Here is a 21,584-nt window from a genome sequence, read left to right on the forward strand (position 1 = left end):
AGAGGGCAACCGACACAGACTGAGCTCCCTTAGCGGGCACGCTGCTTGAAAACGAGGTGGCAGAAGAGACGCAGCGAGCACTATAAATGACAGGCACAGCAGAGCCAGCGAGGAAGCCACCGTCCGTATTTCCAGCAGCACCTCGGGGCTTTGTGCTCTCAGCACACTTCCAGGCCCCCACGTGCTGTCAGCGGCTGCAGGACGAGGCCAGCCCCAGCCCAGCCGTCCTCCCTTCTGCTTGTCCTAAGCGATGCACGAGCGCGCTCAAAACCTGATGCTCACATGCAAAATGGTAGCACCGAGCAGAGCCAGAAGCAGCAGAAGCTACCCTGCCCTCCACGTACATCTCCTGTCAGCACCAGGAGCACCACCGAAGGCCAGCAGCCTTTCCCAGGAGAAGCACAGACACCTCCAACCTCATCCCCCCGTGCACCACTGCCCTCCTTCCTGCACGCGACTTCGGCGCGAAGCGGCAAATCTGCTTCCCCCGTAGCTGCTCCAGCGCTGAGACAAGGGGCTGGGAGCTCCCACCGAAGGAAGACTCATTTCACAACAAGAGTTACGTGAAGGGAATAACAAGCGGCACGCTTGGGCCCCCAGGGAAGCAGCATCAGCACTGAGGTTGCTCACACAACCTCACCCCGGCCCCACGCAGCTAATGCGCCTCAGCAGCCCCGCGTCCCTTGGCTATGGCTGCTCGCGCAGCGGGATTTCTCAAACACCCCTTTTGATCCGGCCCTCGGGCTTTGTTTGGACGTACCACCTGAAAACAGAACAGAACAGAAAGAATCGACTTCGTGGCATCCAAGCACAGACCCGGGCACCTTCCCTTCACCTCGGGGACCAGCTGCGGCACCGCAGACGGACCTGCGAGAGGAAACCCCACTAACACATCTTGGGTTTGGTCTTGAGATTAACCTGCAGGTCCTCATTTTTCATTTTCTGTGCTACTTGAGCCGTTTCAAATGAGTGTTAGCAACACCAGCTCGCATTCCTCGGGACCTGTGGCAGGCCGTCACTCCGTGACCTACCGGCGGAGAGGGCAGAGACCGAGCCTCCAGCCCAGCAGCAGCCGCCAGGCGAGGAGGCCAGCCTTCCCTCCTGACGTCCTCCGCTTCAGGCACTCCACAGCTTCTGATTTCAACGCCTTTATATTTCAGGAAACAAAGCTGGATTTTGCAGCCAACAGCTTTATTCCCCGCTCTGTGGGGAGGGCAAGGCAGGGCCCCTTCTAAAAGGGCGCGCACAAGCGTGCGAATAGCAGACCGGCCTGCTTTGGCCTCCCAGAGCACACAAGGTACGCGCTGCCTGTGGGACACCCAGGCCGGTGTCTCATCAAGGCAGGGGGCAGCGGTGGGGTGGCACCGTCCCACCAGCAGCCGGCTCCAGCCCGAAGAAATCGAGGTAACGCAGCTAAAAGCAGCTCGGTCCTCCCCAGCTCGCCGCTTCCAGGCCTGCGCCTGCCGCCTGCAGGTACTTGGCCACGCTCAAAGCTAAGGATTATAAACGTGGTGCCTCCGAACCTAGGCACAGCTTGCCTGCAGAGGAATCCCCGGCCCAGATGCGAGCACTACGGTGATAACTCCTTCCAGTGCGTGGCTGGCCACAGGCGCCTCCCATGCCAGCCCAGGCTGACCCCAAAAGACACAGAAAGCCACCAGGAAAAGCTCAGCGCAGTTATTTGTAAAATGGGCTAGAACAACTCAACCAGAATTTGGGGGAAAGCGAGGAAAGAAAAGAGGACGTAGCAGAAATGTTAAACTGGGCCTACGGGGAGAATTCTTCTCAACGTGGCTTTTCCCAGGTGGAAGTGAGGGCTGTGTTGCTAAAGAACATTGTCCACGGGGGTGAGCTGGCCATGGCAGAGCAGCTTGGAGCCCCCAGCCTCCAGAGGCTCCCAAAAGCCACCCGATTAACAGGAAGATGCTCCTTAAGGCTCACCTCCTTCCATGATCCTCCCCCTAAATGCCAACACTGCCAGAAATTCTCTCCCAAGTGAGCCCAACGGCGCGCCAGGTGTTGCTGAAGGAGAGCTGGTTTTTTGTTTGGCTTCTGTAAAAACAGATTGCCAAAAAAAAAAAAAAAGAATAAGTAAGGGAGGAGGGTCCCGTAAGATTGGTTTTTAATCCTTTTTCCATCCTGAGATCCTCCAAGGTGTGGGGCAGCTGGACAGCCCGGCCTTCCTGCGAGCGGGAGCCGACGCAGACAGCCCAGTGACTGAAGCACACACCCCGCAACGCCTGCACCAGCAGGGAGCACCAGCACTTTATTCAAAGCTAATTTAATTACCGGGGAGATGAAGTTTTAATAAACCTCATTGGGCCAGTTTCCAAAGGTTTTGGTAACTTTTCATTAGCTGGAAGGGAATCCACCACCGCTACTTGCATCTGAGCGTTCTCTCCGGGGGAAGGCAGGCAGTTTAGCAAGACCCCTGTGTTGGAAGGGCCAGACCTCTTAAATCCAGCGGCGTTACACCTCTCCGGATGGATCCGAGGGGCTGAGAGGTTGCAGACATGATGCTGCCCAGATCCTACGGGCTCACCAGCAGCCTTTCTGGTGGAAGCTGTCACGTTATTCCTGCTGAGGTCTCTATAACTACTCACTGCAGGAATAAAAACTCCATCCAAAACAAAACGGGTTTCAAAGACGAGGAAGCAGAGGAGCAATAGGAGGACTCAAGCCTCGGACCGTGCCGAGCAGGGGGGCGCAGCAGCTCTGCTACACACACAGCAGGCTGCAACCCCAGCCCAGGAGGCACGGACAGCTCGGTACGGACAAAGGGACGGAGGGCAAGAAGCGAGGCAGGGCTTGGCCAGAACCCCAGGGGATGTGCTGCCACCCATCCCTCTCCATTCAGGGCACGGGCCTCGGTGTGCCTGCTGCTCACACACCGCAGCCCAGCCCCGCAGCCCTGCAATTAGGACCAGTTTCCCAGCAAAGCCGCATCGCGGGCGCTGCCTGAGAACAAGGGCAGAAAACGCTCAGAAGGAATAAGCCCGCACCACCTCGGTCTGTCAAGGCGTCACACCGGCACGCTCACCACAAGCCTCCGGGCTGTGACAGAGCCAAGCGGTGCTATCCGAGAAGGAAAAGTCCTAGGTAAGTAATATCCCCTCATTAATGACACCAGATTGACTGGATTCCTAACGAGGAAGGAACGTGTGTGCCCTCTGCTCTGGCTAGCCGGCTCTCCGAGAGGCAGGAGGCCGGGCTGCTCGCCTCCCTGTACCCATGCTCAGGCAGCGTCCCTCCCTGCTCTGCAGCCAGAGCTTTCTGGCGAGGACCGAGGAGACGTCCCTCACCCTCCGGCCTCGAGCAGAGCACCGATAATCCCTCGCTCCTGGGCGTACGCGGGAGCCAACATCCAAACCTGCGAGATGAGGGGACCCAGGAGCAAAGCTGCTGCCACCCCTCCGGAGCCACCAGCCCAGCCTCCTCCTGCTCCCCAGCCACAAGCTGGGCCGGCAGCAGCAGATGTGGAGCAAAACAGCAGGCTCTTTGCACGGAGATGTGAAATCCGATGGAGAAATACAGACGGCAGATGGATAATGAGAAAAGTCTATTTTCTAACAGAAGCAGCTTTTTTTTTTTATAGTCATCTTCTCCATAGAAGCGAGCACCAAGAACCTCCCCAGGACTCCATCTCCACGTCTCCAGGACTCCAGCGAAACTCCTCTGTTTTCACATTGAGCACCTTCCCAAGCAAACAAGCAGCCCCGCGGCGCTTTCCCTTCTCCTTTGCCAGAGAAAAGTGTTCTTCCTGGCACCAAACTCAGGCCGTCCATCTGCGGTTTTGGGTTATGGGCTGAGGGTTTAAGCAGCAGGCACAAATCTGCTTCACTTCACTCCACCAGGACACGGGGCTGTCCCTGCTAAGCCCCCCCAGTCCCCTCGGGTTGGCTGTGCAAGAAGCGTGGCTGTGCAGCAGCGCTGCCCCTAGCAAGGGGGTGCACGCAGGGGGTGCTGCTTTGGGCATCTGGTCCTGGATTTTGCATCACAGCTTTGCACTGCTATGAACCAGGCCTCCCTTGGATTTTGTTTCGGTTTGGGACCTGCAGCCCGTGACAGTCCGCGGCAGGGACTCGATGCAGCAAGCTTTCTCTGGTGTATGCATCCAAAATATTCATAAAGAAAGAATCCTGAGAATCACAGGGGATTCCTGGACAAATCTCTCGTTCCCCATGTCCCTGAGGGCTGCTAAGCGTTAGTGGCAGCACGTTTGAGCAACTCCCTGTCCTTCCTGTTCCAGAGCTGCGAGCAGGCCTCCGGACACAGCTCCTACAACTCCTGCGCTTCCCCTGAAAGTAGGTCACTGCAGCGTGTCATCTGCCAGGCTGTTTTTGGGAAGACACGCTCCCCGCTAAGGCACGGAGCGGGCCAGCTTTGTCCCTGATGTAACCCTTCCCCAAGCTGCCAAGGTACAAAACAAATGAACACCCCTGACTGTTGACATAAATGAAGAGGAACGCGGGCCAGGAAGCCCTCGGGAGCCAGAAGCGCCCCCTCCCAGCAGCGTCTCAGACCCGTCTCCAGCACAGCTCTGCTCGTGCTGCTGCAGGGAGCTCCGTGCTCGGAGCGAGCCTCGCCGAGCGCAGGCAGCCACGGGGCTGGAGGGAAATAACTCCGCAGGTCGTGCTTTCGTTCCTGTTTTTCCTGTTAAGAAAAGATATCCTTCCTCGCAGTCGAAGCAGCTTGAAGGCGTCCTTTTTGGCATGACGGTATTCCAAAGCAGAGGGTGAGCACCAGAAGCACCCAGCACTGACCTCATCTCCTCTCTGCTCCAGAGCTGCTCCCGGGCACACGGCATCCTCACCCTCCGGCCACACAGCCTGCAGCTCCCTCAGTGGCAGCTATTAAAAACACACGTAGGGAACAAAAGCAGCTGCTCAAGCAGGTACAGCTTTCCCCTTGTTTCAAGAGGTCTGAGAACAAGGGGTTGGGCAACAGGCGTCTGAGGAAGCCCCCCTCTGAAGGCAGCCGAGCAGCTGCACGCGCTGGGCAGCATTTTGGGCTCCACGGAGCAGACGACTGCCTCTTCTTCTCCCCAGCATGACGTGGGCTGAGCGAACACCCCAGTGTCGCCTGCCCTGGGGCTTTCTCCCCTGTCCTCACCCCATCCAGGAGCAGCTTCCAGGGACGACAGCTGGCCTGCCCTCGCAGCCGCTCAGCTCCTCGTGACGAGGACCTCTGTCCCTCTGGGGCCTGGGGACCAGCCTGCCACAGGAGAACACCTCAGCGCCCTGCTGAAACGCCCGATCTCTGCCGCTGGCGATGCCTCTGCAGGACAGGGATGGAGAGACCTCAGGCTGCCGCAGCCACGGGGCGCCGCAGAGGCAGCTCACCTCCGTCAGACAAGGATGGAGGCTCCTGATCCGCACCCCTGCGGGCGAGGAGTTCAACCCGGCTGATTGCCCTCACAGGTTTCCACCGGCAGGCTCAGCAATTTCCAGGACAAGTGTTCAAGCACCACTATTTCAAGAGGAAACCAAGTTTGGTTCTTCCAAGAAAGGCTCGCTACAAAGAACAGCAGGGGGATTTTTTTTTCCTCCCCTCCTAAGTACACATATACATTTTAATATGACATTTAAGCCTTCACTCCTTTCATTGGAGGAATTAACACTTATCTTCATAAACTCCTTATCCCAACAAGCAGCATATGCCAGAGCAGAACAAGATGCGATGCAAAAGAGGCAGAAGATTTAATCAGAGCAATTTTGATTTTATTCTTGCTCATGAATCAATCTTGATTTCCCATTCACGGCAGCCCCTGTTCTCTGAATGGCAGCCGTACACAAAGAGGCATCTGTTCTACCTTCAGCCACCGCACGAGCTGCCTCCCTAACCAGGGACAGCACGACCAGGGTTAGGAACAGGCAATACCAACGGGGTAACTCTTGACTGCAGCAATGCTGCAGGAATAAAGAGATCAGCAGATCCGAGAAGTAGGAAGGGTTCATGGCAGTGCCAGATCCTCTCTGAGCCACTGAACGTGCACGTTCGCTCTCTCCCCATCTGCTAGGCGTCGGTGAATACTCTCTTTTTAACAAGCAAGCGCCTGGAATAGCGAATGGGGCCCGGGCTCCCCGCTGACAGAAGCGTGCTCTGATGCTAGCAGGGGCCTGCTGCAATACTGCCGTACTTACTGCCACACAAATGCAGCCTCGTAAAATAATTACTGGGTTGGAAGCTTACGAGGGAACGCACGCCTTGGCTTCTGGAATTCTCTCTGTGCAAGGAAAGCCTGCATTTTGTGGAGCAAAAGCCATCTGCAATGCAGATCCTACAAAGAAAGAAGCTACACACAAACCACACAGTGGCTTACGTTGCCAGCCAGCCAGATATCTAACAGGCTGCTCACCTTCAGACGCTCTGCGGAGCCGGGGCAGCAGCCAGCCTGGCTCTTCGGAAATTCAGAGCCACCGCGTGCTGCCAGCAGTCCCATGCAGGCACTGAGCGCCGCGTGGGCAGCTGGGGTCGTGATCCCCGCCGGGATCACCCAGCACCATCAGGCACAGAGGGGTCCCCGAGACGCTGCCCGGCTGGGGCCGCGCCTGCAGAGCCGGGAGCTGGTTTCACATCCGACGTGCGGTTCTCTCTCTGGCCGCATGCTTTGAGCTGTAACGCTCGGCCTGCATCCAGCAGGAGGGCTGGATACGGGGTTTTCTTTGGGGGAAGTGATTCCTGGGTTGCCGTCCAGCTGCCAGAAGCACACCGACCGTCCCAGGGCACGGAAGGCTGGCTGCAGAAGCCGGAGTGCTCCCGGGGCTGCTCTCAGCAGCCGAGGGTGGTGCAGCCCCTGCACAGACGTCTTTGGCCTCCTCGACTTCGCACCACCGCCGGCTCCAGCGAGCGGCCTCGGCCGGGGCCTCGCAGCAGCCTGCCCCAGCACCCGGCCAGCCCCAGCCCTCGGTTTGCCGTTCGCCCCCTGCCCTACACCCGCTCCGCAGCTCTGCTCTCGTGCCCCCAGCCGCTCATTCGGGAACCCGAGGCTGGCCACGCTCCTCCTGCCGCAGGCCTCGCTCACCCCGCGGGCTGCCCGCCCCGAGCTCGTTAGCCCAGCGCCGCTGACGACCCCGGCGCTGCCGAGCGTCCCCCGGGCGGTGCCCCAGCGGTTGCAGCAGGCAGGAACTCCGCTGCAGCTTCCAGGTTTGGGTGTTGGCTCCGGAGCGGTATTTTCCATCTTCCCGAATCCAAAGAGCTTTCAGTTCAAGAATTTGAAAAGGGATTTGACTGTTTCCATCCTCGGGCCCAACCCCGGTGCCTCAGTGGACGCGCTGCCCGCACAGAGCTCCTTCTGTTCGGGGAGCGGAGCGGGCGGACGGCGCCGCTGTCAGCAGCGGTACCCCGCAGGGACACCAGCAGCGGTACCCCGCAGGGACACCAGCAGCGGTACCCTGCAGGGACACCAGCAGCGGTACCCCGCAGGGACACCAGCAGCGGTACCCCGCAGGGACACCAGCAGCGGTACCCTGCAGGGACACCAGCAGCGGTACCCCGCAGGGACACCAGCAGCGGTACCCCGCAGGGACACCAGCAGCCCGCCCTGCACGCAGCAGGGAACCTGCACCGTGGGCCGCCTGGGGTTGTTTTTAAGGCAGATGTTACAGATGTTTCAGATCGCAGCACGAGCGTTAATCACAGGATTTGTCCACCTCTGCTACTGAATTTAAGTGCGTTGGTCTGCTGCAGAGAGACATTAAAATATCCTACTGGATGCCAAGAGGCCTCTGCAGGAAAAAACAAAAAAACAGGTGTTTGAACTTAAAAGGTTCTTAAATATCCTGACAAAGAAAGGAGCGCCTGTGAACACCAGCCTTGTTGTCCACGTCTAGCCGTGGCTGACCCTGCCCACTTCTCGTGTCTGCCAGCCACGCGGTCCTGCAGCAGCTCCTGCATCAAACGCAGACCAGAGCTGCTCTGGGCCAGGCGCATTGACTTCAAACAACAGGCTCCACCTCGCCGTCCCCCTGTCCCAGGGTCAGCTCCTTGCCAGCACGGCAGAGACCCTACTCCTTCCCAGGAGCTGGCACGCAGCTCCTCACCCGGAGGTCCCACGGGCGCTCACTGAGCCAGGCCCACCCTGCTTTCATCGGGCTGGGGGTTTCCCCGGCATTACACACCTTAAGGATTTAATTAGAAAGGAAAAGCGTTTTTAAAAAAAAAGGTCCTTTGCTATCTTTTAATACCGCTGAGGACCACGTTCTCCTATTAAGTCTTCTCTGGGGGAAGGGTGGAAGGTAAGGCAGCCACAACAGGCTAAAGAATCTCTCGTCATAACCTCAAATCCTGCTTCTGCAGCACCTAAGTCATTTTGCTCTTTTTCTCCATGGTCAACATCACCTGGCAGGACAGCAGCTTGCAGCAGCCAAGACCAGACCTATGAAGAATCGTTCCACCGTAGCGGAGAGGTGGCGTGGTGGCTCTTGGTGCCGCGGTGGCTCTTGATGCCGCGTGGTTAAATCGTGCTTCGCTCTGCGCTGACGGCAGGGGCAAGCCCCAGGAGTCCCAGATCAGCGTTCCTCAGCCAGCGGGATCGCTCCAACAGCTGGCACGGGAGCAGGACTGAGCTCACTGTCCTCCCTGGCCGTAGGGGCTAACTGAACACGAGAGCAGTTGTAGGAAAGCAGCTGCCTAGGCAGGCTTTGCTCGTTTTGTGTCTGCACCATCAGTTTGCTGGGCTGGACCACAGGAGCCCGAGGAAAGTCACAGCTGCTGGCCTCCAGAGAGCCTCCAGCGGGGGGGAGAGGGCAAGGAAAGCAGAGCATCCTCAGAAACAAACCCCACCTGCATTAAGGCAGTCACCGCGAGGCACGAGCTTCCCAAAGAGGGTTCCTTCTCCCTCCCTCCCCAGAGATGGAGGTGGATTAGCCAAGCATCTCCTTGCTCCTGAGTTAGCACCCCGCTCCTTAGCGCGGCTGCCGCACACGAACGCCTGCAGAGATTAGGCCCACGCCTGCACACAGGCCCAGGGTTTTCACCCAGCTGCACGCTTGGCAGCCAGTATCATTCCTGCCCAAAACTTGAGGGGGAAAGTCTGAAGAAACCACTTAGGTCACGCACTTTTTTGGGATGCTGCCACCCCTCTCCCCCTGCTCCTTCATTCTAGCCACAGCACCGTGCAATTGCCATCGCCCTCGGCAGCTCCATGGCCAGGGGAAGCCCAGAAGAGCTAAGAACAGTGAGAAATCCCCAATAACCACAAATGTTATGTCAGGTCTCACTTCAGGGATGGACCAAAGAGCCACAGTCTACCAGGAAATGCAACAGAGCTCTCTCTGGCTCCAAAAAGGCCAAGCTAATTAATAAAGCCTTGTTAAAAGGAACTCGCAGCAGCAAGCACAGCCTCTGCTGTCTTTACAAAGGGAAGATCAATATCGACCACCTAAACAGCAGCAACAAGTCCTCGAGATCATTCCAACGTGAACAACTGCTCAGCTGGTAAGACTTGAAGAAACACTCTCTGTGCCCTGTCCCACGTTTTTTCATAGCTGCTCAATGCTGCGCAACATTAGAGAGCTCTGCCGTTCTTAACCACTGTAATAAATACGTAGCAATCTCCTACAAGGCTAATAAATAGGATCTTAAAAGCTTTGTCCGGATCTGCTTTTTCCATCCAATTAATATAACGCAATACTAGAGCAATGAATTATTGAAGAGAAATACAAGCCGTGGCTTTCACAAACATGCTCTACTCCAGTAGCAATTTATTACAAATTAATAGCATGCTGCAGTTCCTCCTGCACCACGAGAACTGCACTCAGCCACCCGTCAAGCTACAGCGGCCACCAAAGCTCTGGAGCTGCCACAAGACACCAGTCCTAACCACGCAGGGAAGAGCTGCGCACAAATAAGCCAGGGGAGCAGGAGGAGGGATGGACGGCCGACGAAAAACAGAAGCTGCTTCTGCTTTTCAGGGCTTTTCTACTCATGAAACAAACCTGGTCTGTACGGGAATAATTGGTCTCTGATTCTATCAGTGCTCAAAAGCACGCTCGGCGTGCAGGGGTGACAACACGGCGCATGTTCATCCCTGCATGAAAGCAACGCTGAAATTTAAGACAGGCCTTACTGTAAACAGAATTGATTAATGTGCAAATGTGACGCTTCCAATTTGCACATTTAAAGTTACATCTGCTCAGCACGATGTTTCCAATATTTTTCACACCCTGTCCTTAAAAACACATTTGCCCCAAAATGAACCTCCGACACTCGTCTTAGAGACGAATCCCATATTGAAAAAAAGTCTGTGCTTATTTTTTTTTTCCTCCCCTCTTCAGCACAGCAGTTCAAACACCAGCCAGCCAGAAAGATATCAGCATTTCCCCGAGCTATTGCTCTGGAAGCTGTGACAAGCCCCTCAAGAGCAGCATCAGAGCTGCCACTGGCCCGTGTAAAGGTTACCTACCAGGCAGCGAGTTCAAAGCCCGCCTCACGTGCTTCTCGCCAGGAAGCATTTGTACGTGCTGATCCTCCAAACGGCTGGAGCGGGGGTAAATGCATCAGTGGCCGGAGGTTAGAAGACACGTGCCCTGCAGCAGCCAGAGGGGCATCTCCAGCAGCAGGTCAGCCAAGTCACCCCTCTGCCCGAGCAGCAAAGCCCGGCAGAGCCATAGGTGAGCACAGATACCAAACCAGAAGGGAGTTTCTCTCCTTGGCTTTGCTGTTTCCATCACACGTTTAGGAAGGGACTTTCCTGGTGAGCAGGAGAGCACGCAGCCACCACCACAACTGCTGTGCCACCCTTTTCAACCCTACTACTCAGCGCACCCGGCCACCCCCTCGCTCTCCACCCAGCGCGGAGCGGGGACTCCCAGCCAACCAGCCCAGCTCGCTCCTGCTTCGCCGCGGGGCCTGGCACCTTCCCGGCCTCACCTGCACCGCGGCACCAGACTCACCTCCATTTCTGATAGCTCTGATCCCCCGATGGAAATCTTCGAAGCTGATGACTCCAAGTCCGCTGGGATCGAGGTACTTGGTCAGGTCCTTCACCTGCAAGGACAAGAGCAGCGTTACCAGGAAGCCCTCTGAGCATCGTCCGCACACTCACGCGAGCTCCCGATGAGGGAAACACCTCCTAACAAGTGCTGCCTCCCTACCCTCCTCTCCCACAAGACAAAGATTGGGGTTAATGACAGCGGATTTCTTAAACTGACGCCAAACTGCAGCAGTTCTCCCGAAAACACAAGTGCTCAGCACAGAGGGGTTAACTGGCACTCGGCTGGCACGGAACCATTGCTTTGTCTTGAAACATCGCTGAGCGCGCTATTTCTTTCAACACGGTCCAGGGATTTTCTGCCAGGGCTTTATTTATTTTTTATGTTGTTTAAAGAGCTTCTATCATAACTGGGAAAACTCATTAACAGGCTGCCCAGTAGGAGGGCCCAATTAAGAGGATTTGGTGGTAATGAACTGCTCCACGTTACACGTTTAGGCCACACAGTTGAAACGTTTGCACAATTAGGCGATGCCTGCAGGGGAGGGAGAAGCCCGTCGGGGTGCGGGCAGGCACACCCCAGGAGCAGGGACGCTCCCCGAGACACGCCGAGGGCGATCACAGCACCTCCAGCAGGGCGGGACGCGGTTCGAGGGCAACACCTAAGTCATTCCTCATGGTCCGAACAAAGACTTGAAAAAAGTGCCTTTGGTTCCTTCCTCCCAGGCTGCCACTGCTGCCATTTCTCAAGCTGCTGTGACAGTCGGGCATTTTCCTCTAAAAGAAAAATAATAAATAAAAAATATGCAAATCCTCATTTCAAGAGACCGAGGCACCTTCGTATACTTGAGACCCACAGCCACGAGCTGAGGAACAAGCCCAGGACGAAGCAGGCTGTAAGAGGCGGAGAAGGGAGCTGCAGCACCAGCTCCGCGCTCAGAGGCTGCCCTCGCCCCGCCGGGCGCATCGCCCTCCGCTGCCCCGGGGCGGAGGCGCAGGAGGGAGCCTTCGGGAGCTCAGCTGGCGCTGGGCTCGTTCAGCCCCCACAAGCACACCCGGGTGCAGAGGGTGATCTCCGCCTGGACCTGATCTCGGCGAGGCGGCGGTGAGTCGCTGAGCCTCCCCTCGCGAGGGAGGAGACGCACACCTCGCGTCCGAGGACGACTCTCACACCCAAGGGCAAGGGGGACGAAGGAGCGCAGCCGCGGTGCTCGGAGCCGCCTGACTCGGCCGCGCATCAGCAGGAGCTTCGCTGCTGTTTGGTTTGCTTCCCTCTAGAAACCCGGCTCTGTTTGCCCCTGCAGCCCCACCTGCGGCTCTCCGAGCTGCGTGGGACAGAGGGGAGGGAAGGCCAAGCCCACACGCGGGCAGCGCCCAGCACGCTGCCGGCACGGAGGCAACGGTGGGGCTGAGACACCCCGGAGCTCGGCTGTGCCTCCCCGGGGCCATGGTGAGACGAAGTCACCGAGCCCCAGTGCCCACCAGCTCACCCGCCTGCCCGTCACGGACCGGGGCGAGGAAACCTGAGCATCTCCTCCGCTCCTACGGGTGCCTTTTTGGTAGGGGCTGAGCTCGCGTGGCACTCTGACTTGGGCGAGTCAGGCCTCTTGTACCTTAAACAAAGAGGTTTTAGGCTAATGAAAACAACTTAGGGGAACGTGGTAGTTCCAGTTAAAGCATCTGGCGGTTTCGGGTTCAAAAGCCACAACTTTTAATTTGTTATCTGTGCCCGTAGACACCAACTGGACTTGACGAGCCTGTAGGCGAGCATCACGGCACGCGGCGCAGCGCGGCTTCTGCAAGGACCCAGCATCGAGGCGGTGCTGCAGGGAGCTTCTTGCGAGCAAGGGCAGCCTCGAGCCCTGCTACCGACACCCCAGCAAAGCACCTCCAGGCGGGTGCTTGTGCAAAGCAGACAACAGCTGCGTGAGCGTTTTATGCGAAACATAAAAAGCCATCTGTGTATTTAAACTAAGCTGTGGGCAACGGGAAATGACTTGAAATGCTTCTCTTTAAAGAAGACTTCGCTGCTCGGACGTTACGGATGCAAACAGGAAATCTGCACGACTCCAGGTGAAGCGTGAGCCCACGGCAGACTGCCTGTGTCGACCCCATCCTGCCCGGAGTTGCTGTCCAAGTGCAGGCGGAGCCCTGGCCGTTCAGCAAGCAACTGGGACGAGCGTTCCCACCAGCAGACAGAGCACGAGCGGCCACCGATGCTCAGCATCGCTCGGGGCACGCAGAGGACAAAACCACAAGCAGCAGAGGCCGCTCTCTGTCCCTGCGCCCACAGCCACGGAGCTGGGGACAGAGGGGACGTCCCTGGCCAGCCCCGCTGGCACCCACGGGCATCCAGCCCTGCCCCCGTGAGGCCCGGCAGCTCGCCGCCTGCTCCCACAATGTCAGCGATTCCACGCCATTCCCTGGTGTTTCACCACCACCTCCCAGCGCCACCACCACGAGACACAGGGAGGTGTGACTGTGGTGTCCCCGCGGGGTCCCAGCCGCTGCTCCATCCCCTGGACCCTTTCCATCACTGTTCCCATACCCTCTCCAGCCCCCCTGCCCCTTTTTGGAGACAGAGGCAAGGACCAAGCACAATATTCGAGACATGGTACCAGCCCTCCGCGGTACTCCCGGACCCCCGCTCCCAAGGGTCACCGTCTCGTTCCTGCCTGGGCTGGGACAGCTCCAGCGCCCTGCTCCTGGGCTGTAACCACCCGTCTTCTCCATTTCTTCATTTTGATGGCTAGGCTGAAAAACCTGCCTTATTAGGATGGTTAAAAACAAGAATTACGGCTCCAACAGTAAAGCTAGATTTGCTAATCTACAAAAGTCACAGATCTGCTGCCTTTAGCTGAGAGCTGATCTAAGAAGCAGTTAACAGTACCAGCACTAACTAGTGCCTGTCCCTATTAGCACAGAGGTTAGCACTACCCAACTCCAACACTACGCCAACATAAACCGCAGCCACAGGGAGGTACCTTCTCCTGGCCAGCGAGAAGTATTCAAAATAAAGGCTTTGCTTGATGTGTTTGCAGCCGGTTACAAGCTCCTTTTGAACAGGCAAGAGCAGCTAGAAACAGAGCATTAACGAGTCAGAGATGACAGGGCTTCAACAGCAGGCTTAGGTCCCGGCTGAAAGGGAGATTTGCACGACTTTGAGTCAAAGTCCCTCGAGCCGAGAGCAGACGCGGTGAGACCTGCCGGAGCTCTGCTCGCCCCCTGCCAGGGTCGAGGCACAGCCCGGGGCCAAAGCGGGACCGGGCTCCTGGCACCAGCCCCTACGGGACTTCTCACGGCAGGGGACGGGGCGGCTGGCCAGCCAACGCCACTGAGCTCAGCACCTCCCAGCTGCGCTCCGGGGCGCAGGAGGTGGGTTCGCCCCGGAGCCCAGCACTCCGATTTACGGACGCTTCCCTCCCTTGCAGATCCCCAGACCTCAGGCACCCAAATGCAGCGATGCCAGCCTTGGGGAGCTGCATGCCCCAGACACCCAATCCTGCCTAGACAGGCTGCCACGAGCACGGGATGCTTTAGGAATGCATCTTCGCTTCCAAACGCAGGTGAGTTACAGCACGCTTCAGACAAGGTCACGCTCACGCGAGCGGCACCACGGTGTGAGTTTGACGCGGGCACCGGCGCCCGGCCGCCGATCAGCCCAACCACATTGCCACGTCTCCTGCATTCGAGGGCTCTGCGTGCTGGAAGGGCGTTTTGCCTTGCCAGACTGACAAGACCTGCTGCCAACAGCCCCCGTCTCTGACCAAGGCACCGCCGAGCACGCACACCAGCACAAAGCTGCGCTGCCGCACCGCCTGCTCGCGGCTTCCCCGCCACCGAGAGCTTCCTTGCTTTGAAGCAGCGAAGTCGTTTCGCCAAGAGCTTCTGAGGCTCAGCTAAGCCAGCGGTGACAATCCCAAACTCGGATTAGCACAAAGGCTTGGCAGCTGCACAAGGGGAGTTTTTCCTGGAGGTGAGGGATTCCCCAGCCCTGAGGGGCCCTATTCCTCCAGCGGCCCTGGAGGAAAAGGAAAAGGAAGCTCCAGGCGTTTCTCTTTGCCTTGCTGGCGCTCCGTGTTTCCACCAGGCAGCAGAGGGGTCCGGCAGAACCAAAGATGCCCTGCACATGTCCGAAGCGCTGACCTGCTGAGGAAGCGAGGGCTGCGCTGGCACCCCGCAGGCCCACCAGTTTTCCTTCACGTTCTGGCAGAGACTGAGGCTAAACGGGGATCCGAAAAGAAACCTTCTGAGGGGTGAATTGAGGGTGGGAGATGTCCAGTGGCCACGGTGGCCAGGCACCCAACAAGGGGGAGTTCAGCTCCTCCAGGTCCTTCGGCATCTGCTGGGGGTGTTGCTTCCCCCCGGCCGCCACCAGGGCCACCCCAGGGCCTCCGCGCTGCGCGAGGCAGTGACTTGGTAATGCCACAGCAAGAGAGCAGGGCGGCACCTCAGTACTGCTTTATGCCACGCAGACCCTAGAAATAAATCCAGAAGAGACGAGGAGGGGGAATCAGTACCGACATTCCCGATGCAATATGCCCAGACACTGCGTGCCTGCATTCCCACACGTGCTGTGATAAGCGCAGACCGAGATGCTCTTGCTTTGAAATCACTCCCTCCTGCCCTTGGGAAGGTTTTGCCAGGTCTCGGCCTGCCGAGCAGCGGGACGAGCACCGAGGTAAGTCACGGGAACCGGAGTGAGGCTGAAGAGCTGGTCTTGCCTAGCAGGCAGCTTACGCTGCCGGGTCCCCAAAGGGACCAGCCACATGGAGCACGTGCACAGAGAAACTGGAGAGCTGTGAGAAAGACACCGAGAGGCCTGTCGAGACAAGGAACACCACGCTGGAGACCGCCCAAGGGTCTGGCTGAACCAGCCAGGCGCCTGGCTCAGCACCCTCCGGACATCTGAGCTTCCCAGCAGGGACAGACCAGCTCCCCAGTGAAAAAGTCCTCAAAACCAGTAAGCAGAGTCTAGAAGGCGCTGGGTGACACAGCATGCTGCTGCCTGGGACTTCACTTTAGCCTTTAACACAGCCACCCGAGGAAGCCCCTCACCCAGCAGCTCCTGATGGCAGCGCTGGCTGGCGACTGCCGCAAGCAGCAGCAGCCACCCGCGAGCGGTTTCCAAACCCGTGAACATTTCGCTTCTAAAAACTAATCCTACAGAAAGGCAACGGCTTAGCCTAAAGAGCGAGCACTGAGGGAGCTTTGAAAGCGACCGCTCAGGGCGAGGACGGGCTGGGAGCCCCCGCCCCAGGCAGGCATTCCAGCGCCGAGGCTGCGGTGGGCAGAGCAAACAGGCAGCCGCACGCGCGGCTCCCAGCCGGCTCCTGGCCCAAAGCCGCCAGCCCGGCCGAGGCAGGCTGCTGGTGGAAGTCCCGTCCGCACGGACACGGGGCTGCCGGGGAGCGGGGCAGGCACCGGGGACCCCGCGCGGCTCGGCAGGAGCAGAGCTTTCCTAGGGAGGGAAGAGAGGAGAAGAGCCAGACCCCGTGCCCCTGGCACCTCTGCACCCCCGTCAGCCCCACGCACTCGTTGCTGCCCCTCCAGCTATACCCAACCCGGTAGGAGCTTGCTCTGTCACAAAGAGACGACCATCCCTGCTAAAGGGCCACAGAGGTTTCCAAAACATTGCTGCAGCTCTTTAATCGGCTCTGCAAGTCACACTGCACGCAGACACCGCTCCCTGCACATCTGGATGTTCGGAAAACATCTGACAACAGAAAATAAAACTTGGCTTCTGAGCCAGCTGCTGAGCTTTTTTTTCTATCAGCCTTTTTTCATTTGCTTCCTGCTCCCCTTCGCTGCCTGCGCGCTCTGCTGGAGCTCTGCCCGGCTCGGCGCTGCGCGGACCGTGCCCAAAGCCAGCCCGGGTCTCCTGCTTGGCCTTAAAAAGCCCGCTTCAAGCCACCCCCCCTCCTTATTTGTAGCCTTCGGATTGCAGCAGAGTCGGGTTTACAAGGCCCTGCCTGCAGACAGCCTGCCGTGCCCAGCAGTCTGGGTCTGCCTGCTTTGCAGGGCCAGCAAGGTTTTGGGAAGGGAGACCCACGGAGACGGTGCCTGCGCCCGCGCACCTGCGCTGCCCACGTACGCCTACAGGAGCTGCGAGCAAAACGAAGGAGGAAAAACCATCCTAAAAGCCTCTGGGTCTTGGAGCAGAAAACAGAGCGTAGGATCAGCCCACAGACAGCGTTTGTATCACGTGCCCTCCTGTGCTAACCTCAAGCTAGATGCCAGCCCTGCTCTGAACGGGGGAAATGGGCATTTAACGAGCCATCGGATAATGAGGCCCAGACCAGATCTGGGTGTGCTGTGTACGAGGCCTGCAGCACTGAGACAGGACACAAACGTCCAGGCACCTCTCACATAACTCCCGCTGGGCCCTTCTGCCCATAAGCAGCCCAAATCCGCTCTGGGCATCTTTTATCTGCAGGGAGAAAAACAGTGACGAAAGCCACAGCGCCTCAACTTCAGCAGAGAGCAAGCTGAGTCCCACCCTGGCGTTCACGCCAAATGCCGGGATTTTTACTTCTTGACACCCTAAAGCCCAGGGGAGGGCTCAAGCCAGAGGCTCCCTTCCGTACATTTATAGCCAGATCCTCAGCCTGAAGGGATACACAGGGCTTAGCAGGGCGAGCACGTGCAGCGAGGAACCTCTCGTGCTTCTGCAAAGGCAGATGCAGCACCTCCACGCTGCAGTTATCCACAGGGTATGAGCCAACACATTCGTTTGTGAAAACCCACTTGGCCTCCGGAGGCTAACCCCATCCTTTCAAGGAAAAAAAAAAGAATGTTTTTAAATGTGATCATACCGAAGGCAGTAGTTGCGTTCTTTGCCTTTGGAAATGCACAAGTGCGTTGGAACTGCTGGACCTCGGGCAGCCCGACGGCAGAGCTTGCGGAGACAGAGCCGGGCCCGGGCAGCCGCTCCCTTCAGACCGTGCAGTCCCTACATCAATGGTTGCAATGCGATCAGCTGAAATGAATTGATCCCTCTTAATACGGCATTTGTCTGGGCTAAGACCGCATCTATCCCCCTGTGCTGGGTGCTGAGAGCACGTTAACGTGCCAGCAACGTGAGCAGAACTTAACGTCGCTTCGTGCGATGCATTTCCCAGGATGCTGCCGTGATCCGAACCACGGTCGCACAGATCCCAGAGCAGAAACTCCCTCTCCAGAGCCCACTTCTGCAGTTTCATTGGCATAAACAAGCCGCCTGAGGGGAAGGCTGATGGCTCGGGATTACACTTGATCCAGCAACATGTATAGGAACCGACTCCATCATTTGTTAAAGAACCTGGCACTACAGAAAGCAGGCAGAACCCCAGAGCAGGCTCCTATTCTGCTGCAATTACACCTAATTAACTAACCTCTGAAACACCCTCAAGGGGCAGCTCTCATTACAGGGAGAGGCAATGGTCAATTGTGAGGAAGAAGCACAAGGGCTGCATTATTTACTCTGCAAGCAGTGGCACCTATCCAGGGCTGCTGCGAGCACGCCGCTCCCCAGGCCTTCTCAGAAGCTCCCGGAGCAGAGCAGCAGGCAGATGTTGTCTGGCCAGGTCCCAGTTTAAAGCTCTAGCACCAGCAGCGCTCGGCGAAGGTGCTTTCTGCAGCTTTCACCCCACTAATCTTGCGCACACCTCAGCGCAGCCATCCTCTGTCACCACTTCAGTCCTAGAGGCTCTGTTACCAATCTCGCGCTGGAAACCCAAAATCAAGACATTCTTCTGGAAAGAAGGCAAAGATTCAGCATGTCTTATTCTTGTCTCTTCCTGCTAGAGAAGAAATAATCAAACCTGCTATTTAAGGCAGAAGGGGAATAAAGCCTCCCGTGGTTTTCATCAGCCTGCAGATGCCCGAAGAACTGGAACAGGAGAGGATCCCCCACAAGCAACATGTGAGAAGCCCCAGCAGTGCGACTGCTTCCTTGAAACACACCGGGAGAGTTCACCAGCAGGACGACTTCCCCTCCTGTCCTGCCTGCCCAGGAAGATGGCGTCCTCAGTTTAAACCTACAAGTTCTCCTTCCTCCTGTTTCATCCAAAGTAAAAGTTGCTCGGCTTGCCTTCGATTTTGGATGCACAAAACCTACCTTCTGCAGAAATACCGGAGCTGTGAACACACAACGAACAGGAGCATGTGCTCGAGATGGCAACGGGTCAATCTGTAGAGAACTCCCTCTCCAATGAATTATTATTTTCCCTTTTGGGGAGAGGAAGCAAGAAGTTTCTAAGTCAACTGGGAGCCAAGAAGGAACCCTGAGTTGACGCTGATGAGCGGCCCCTGCCTTTCGCTCCCAGAGCATTCTGCTGCACCGCATCGGGAGCGTGAAGAGGGAAATGCTTCTCCTTCAACGCTCAAAATTCAACAGGCAGAAGGCAGAGAAGCCGCAGAAGATGCTCCAAAGAGCTCGCAGCCAAGCAAGCCCAAGGACCCAGGCCCTTCCTGCCCACCCTCACTGGAGGGAAGAAGCCAGCACATGCAGGCAGAGCTCAGCCTGCACGCCGGTAGAAGTTCCCCGGGGCCGTACCACCCAGCAGGCGCGAGCACAGCACCCTTTGGACTAACCCTAGCAGCTCCAACGCTTACCTGCACGGCCTCCCTCGATGCCTCTGTGCCCACCACAGCTCCAGGAGCCACGCTTTGCTGTGTTTTTAAACGTGTTCTCCCGGCTCAGGCAGGACTAAGTTGTCCATCCATTGCTGCTACTGAAGCATAAAAGCATTTAGAGGAACCGCTTCAAGGGCGGTTTGAAAACAACAGCGGGAACATAAGTTACACCAAGATGGTTTTATCCACATTTAATCACCGTTGTCTCGAGCGTTCCAGATTTCCTGTCACTGCGCTCAAAGGATTCAACAGCACCACTACTACAAACATAATCATCGGTGTAAGCAAACTTGAAAAGTTCTTCTTCCTCCGCCCTCTAAGACATGGGAGGCTTTGTCTGCAGCCTTTGTTCTCCTACTGACACAGGAAGGCTGTTCTCACCCTTCCCAACGCACAGCTCAGAGGCAGGGGACTGGATCCAGAAGGGAAAAAAACAAAAAACAAAACAAAAAAAAGGTTTTGTGCTTGGTCACCACTCACACAAGACGTACACGTTAACGTGGGCTGGGGCCAGCCCCGGAGAAGAGCGGAGCGCAGCCGGAGCTGCCGCGGTGCTGGCAGGACAGCCACAGCCCACCGGCAGGTTTCGGAGCCGGATAAAGCACCGCAGGCCACGTGCCGAGGACAAAGCGTTTAAGAGACCGCTTTGTGGCGCCTGGTGTAGCTTGGCGTGAAGTCCCCTGGGACAAGACCAGGGCTCCCTCCTGGGGCTGCTGCCGCAGAGCTGGCTGCGCGGGCTGAGGCATCCTGAGCTGCGGCTCCTTCCCATCCCAAGAAGCCCTCCTGCAGCGAGCTGGGCCTGAACTGGGGGCGCACGCGGGACCAGGACCACCACGTGGAGCCCCCCAGCTCAAACCACGGACCCTGGAGCTCTGCGGGCACAAGCAGGCGGCGGAGGCGAAGCCGTCCAGGCTGCAACCTCCAGGCCAGCCAGGCTGCGCCTGCCACGCTGTCAAAACCGAGTTTATCTTAATACAAACAAGCGTGATTCAGAGACCGGCAGAGCACAAAGGCTCGTTTCTTTTTCAGAACCGCAACAAATTACGCCCCCCCCGCCCCCCCCACCCCAACTTTTGGCAGCCCTTCACCCAGCCTACGGAAAGCGCTGTCTGCGCGGAGGCAGAGCCGACAGGCGGGGCGGGGAGCCCGGGGGGGCTTCCAGGCTGCAGGAAGGTGCTCAGGAGGGAGCAGGAGGCAGGACCAACGCGGGGAGGCCCAGGGCTTCAGGGCGGGATCGCAAGCACCGGCCCCATGACCCTCGCAGCAAAGGCACCATGACCTTACTGCATCTCCGGTTTGCCACCTCTCTGCCCCTGCGACACCACCAGACGAACGCTCCACGGAGCTGGAGGAGGCGCAGAGCAGAACTGGAGATGCTCCTGCTGCCCACCACCCTCAGCATCCTCCCCCGGCCCTTTTGGGGGCCAGCAGCCCCCCACGAGCCCCGCCGACGCTCTCGACACCCTCCTTCTACACCCCCGCCAGCGCAGGCATCCCAGGAGCCCAGGTACCAGGAGGGGACCAGCTGGATGCCGCACCCGTAGGAAAAACATCCCACAAGGATTTCCAAGTTGTTTTTTTTTTTTTTTTCCAGCTGCGTTTGCCCCCCAGCGAGCGGGGCACAGAACTGGTACTTCCCCCTGGAAAAACAGGGAACGTGGCCACGCAGAGGGGAGGCAACAGATGCCTCGTAAGCCCTCTGCAGCCACAGGCACTAGTGAAAGCCACAGGGTCCTGATTCTTATTTTTAAAGAGATATCAGCTCTAAGGCAGAAGCAGAACTGAACGTTATTTGCCCATGAGGAGTTTCACTGCCAGCAAGCGGCAAATACACTGCTGTAAGTACTCCTTCCCCAAGCAGAAGGGCCCCTCAAGCAGCCCCCGGCCCCACAGCACCACGGAGCGCCCGTGTGGCTCCCAGGCTGCTGCGGTAACGCTCACCGTCCGTTTCCTGCCCCCGAAAGCTTCTGTTCTCTAAAAACTGTTGGTTTGGGCTCCTTTCACCTCTCGCACATTTTGCTGAGCTTCCTATCGG

General features: G+C 57.7%; 1 protein-coding gene and 1 long non-coding RNA gene across 3 annotated transcripts in view; both read right to left on the minus strand.

The window, feature by feature from the left end:
- RAB11FIP3 (RAB11 family interacting protein 3) overlaps positions 1-21,584 on the minus strand; it is a 73,308-nt gene that overhangs the window by 43,343 nt on the left and 8,381 nt on the right. For both annotated transcript variants that reach the window (XM_080556328.1, XM_080556327.1), the window contains exon 2: positions 10,896-10,989. In XM_080556328.1, the coding sequence (XP_080412454.1) occupies positions 10,896-10,989 (94 nt within the window). The remainder of the gene's footprint in view (positions 1-10,895; positions 10,990-21,584) is intronic.
- LOC308178175 lies at positions 1,444-10,887 on the minus strand. The gene is made up of 2 exons (XR_013939617.1): positions 10,406-10,887; positions 1,444-7,727 (listed from the first exon to the last, which is right to left on the minus strand). It is a non-coding gene; the product is annotated as an uncharacterized lncRNA (long non-coding RNA).

The sequence above is a fragment of the Anser brachyrhynchus genome, assembly GCF_964034855.1.
Source record: "Anser brachyrhynchus genome assembly, chromosome: 15".
Classification (NCBI taxonomy): Eukaryota; Metazoa; Chordata; class Aves; order Anseriformes; family Anatidae; genus Anser; species Anser brachyrhynchus.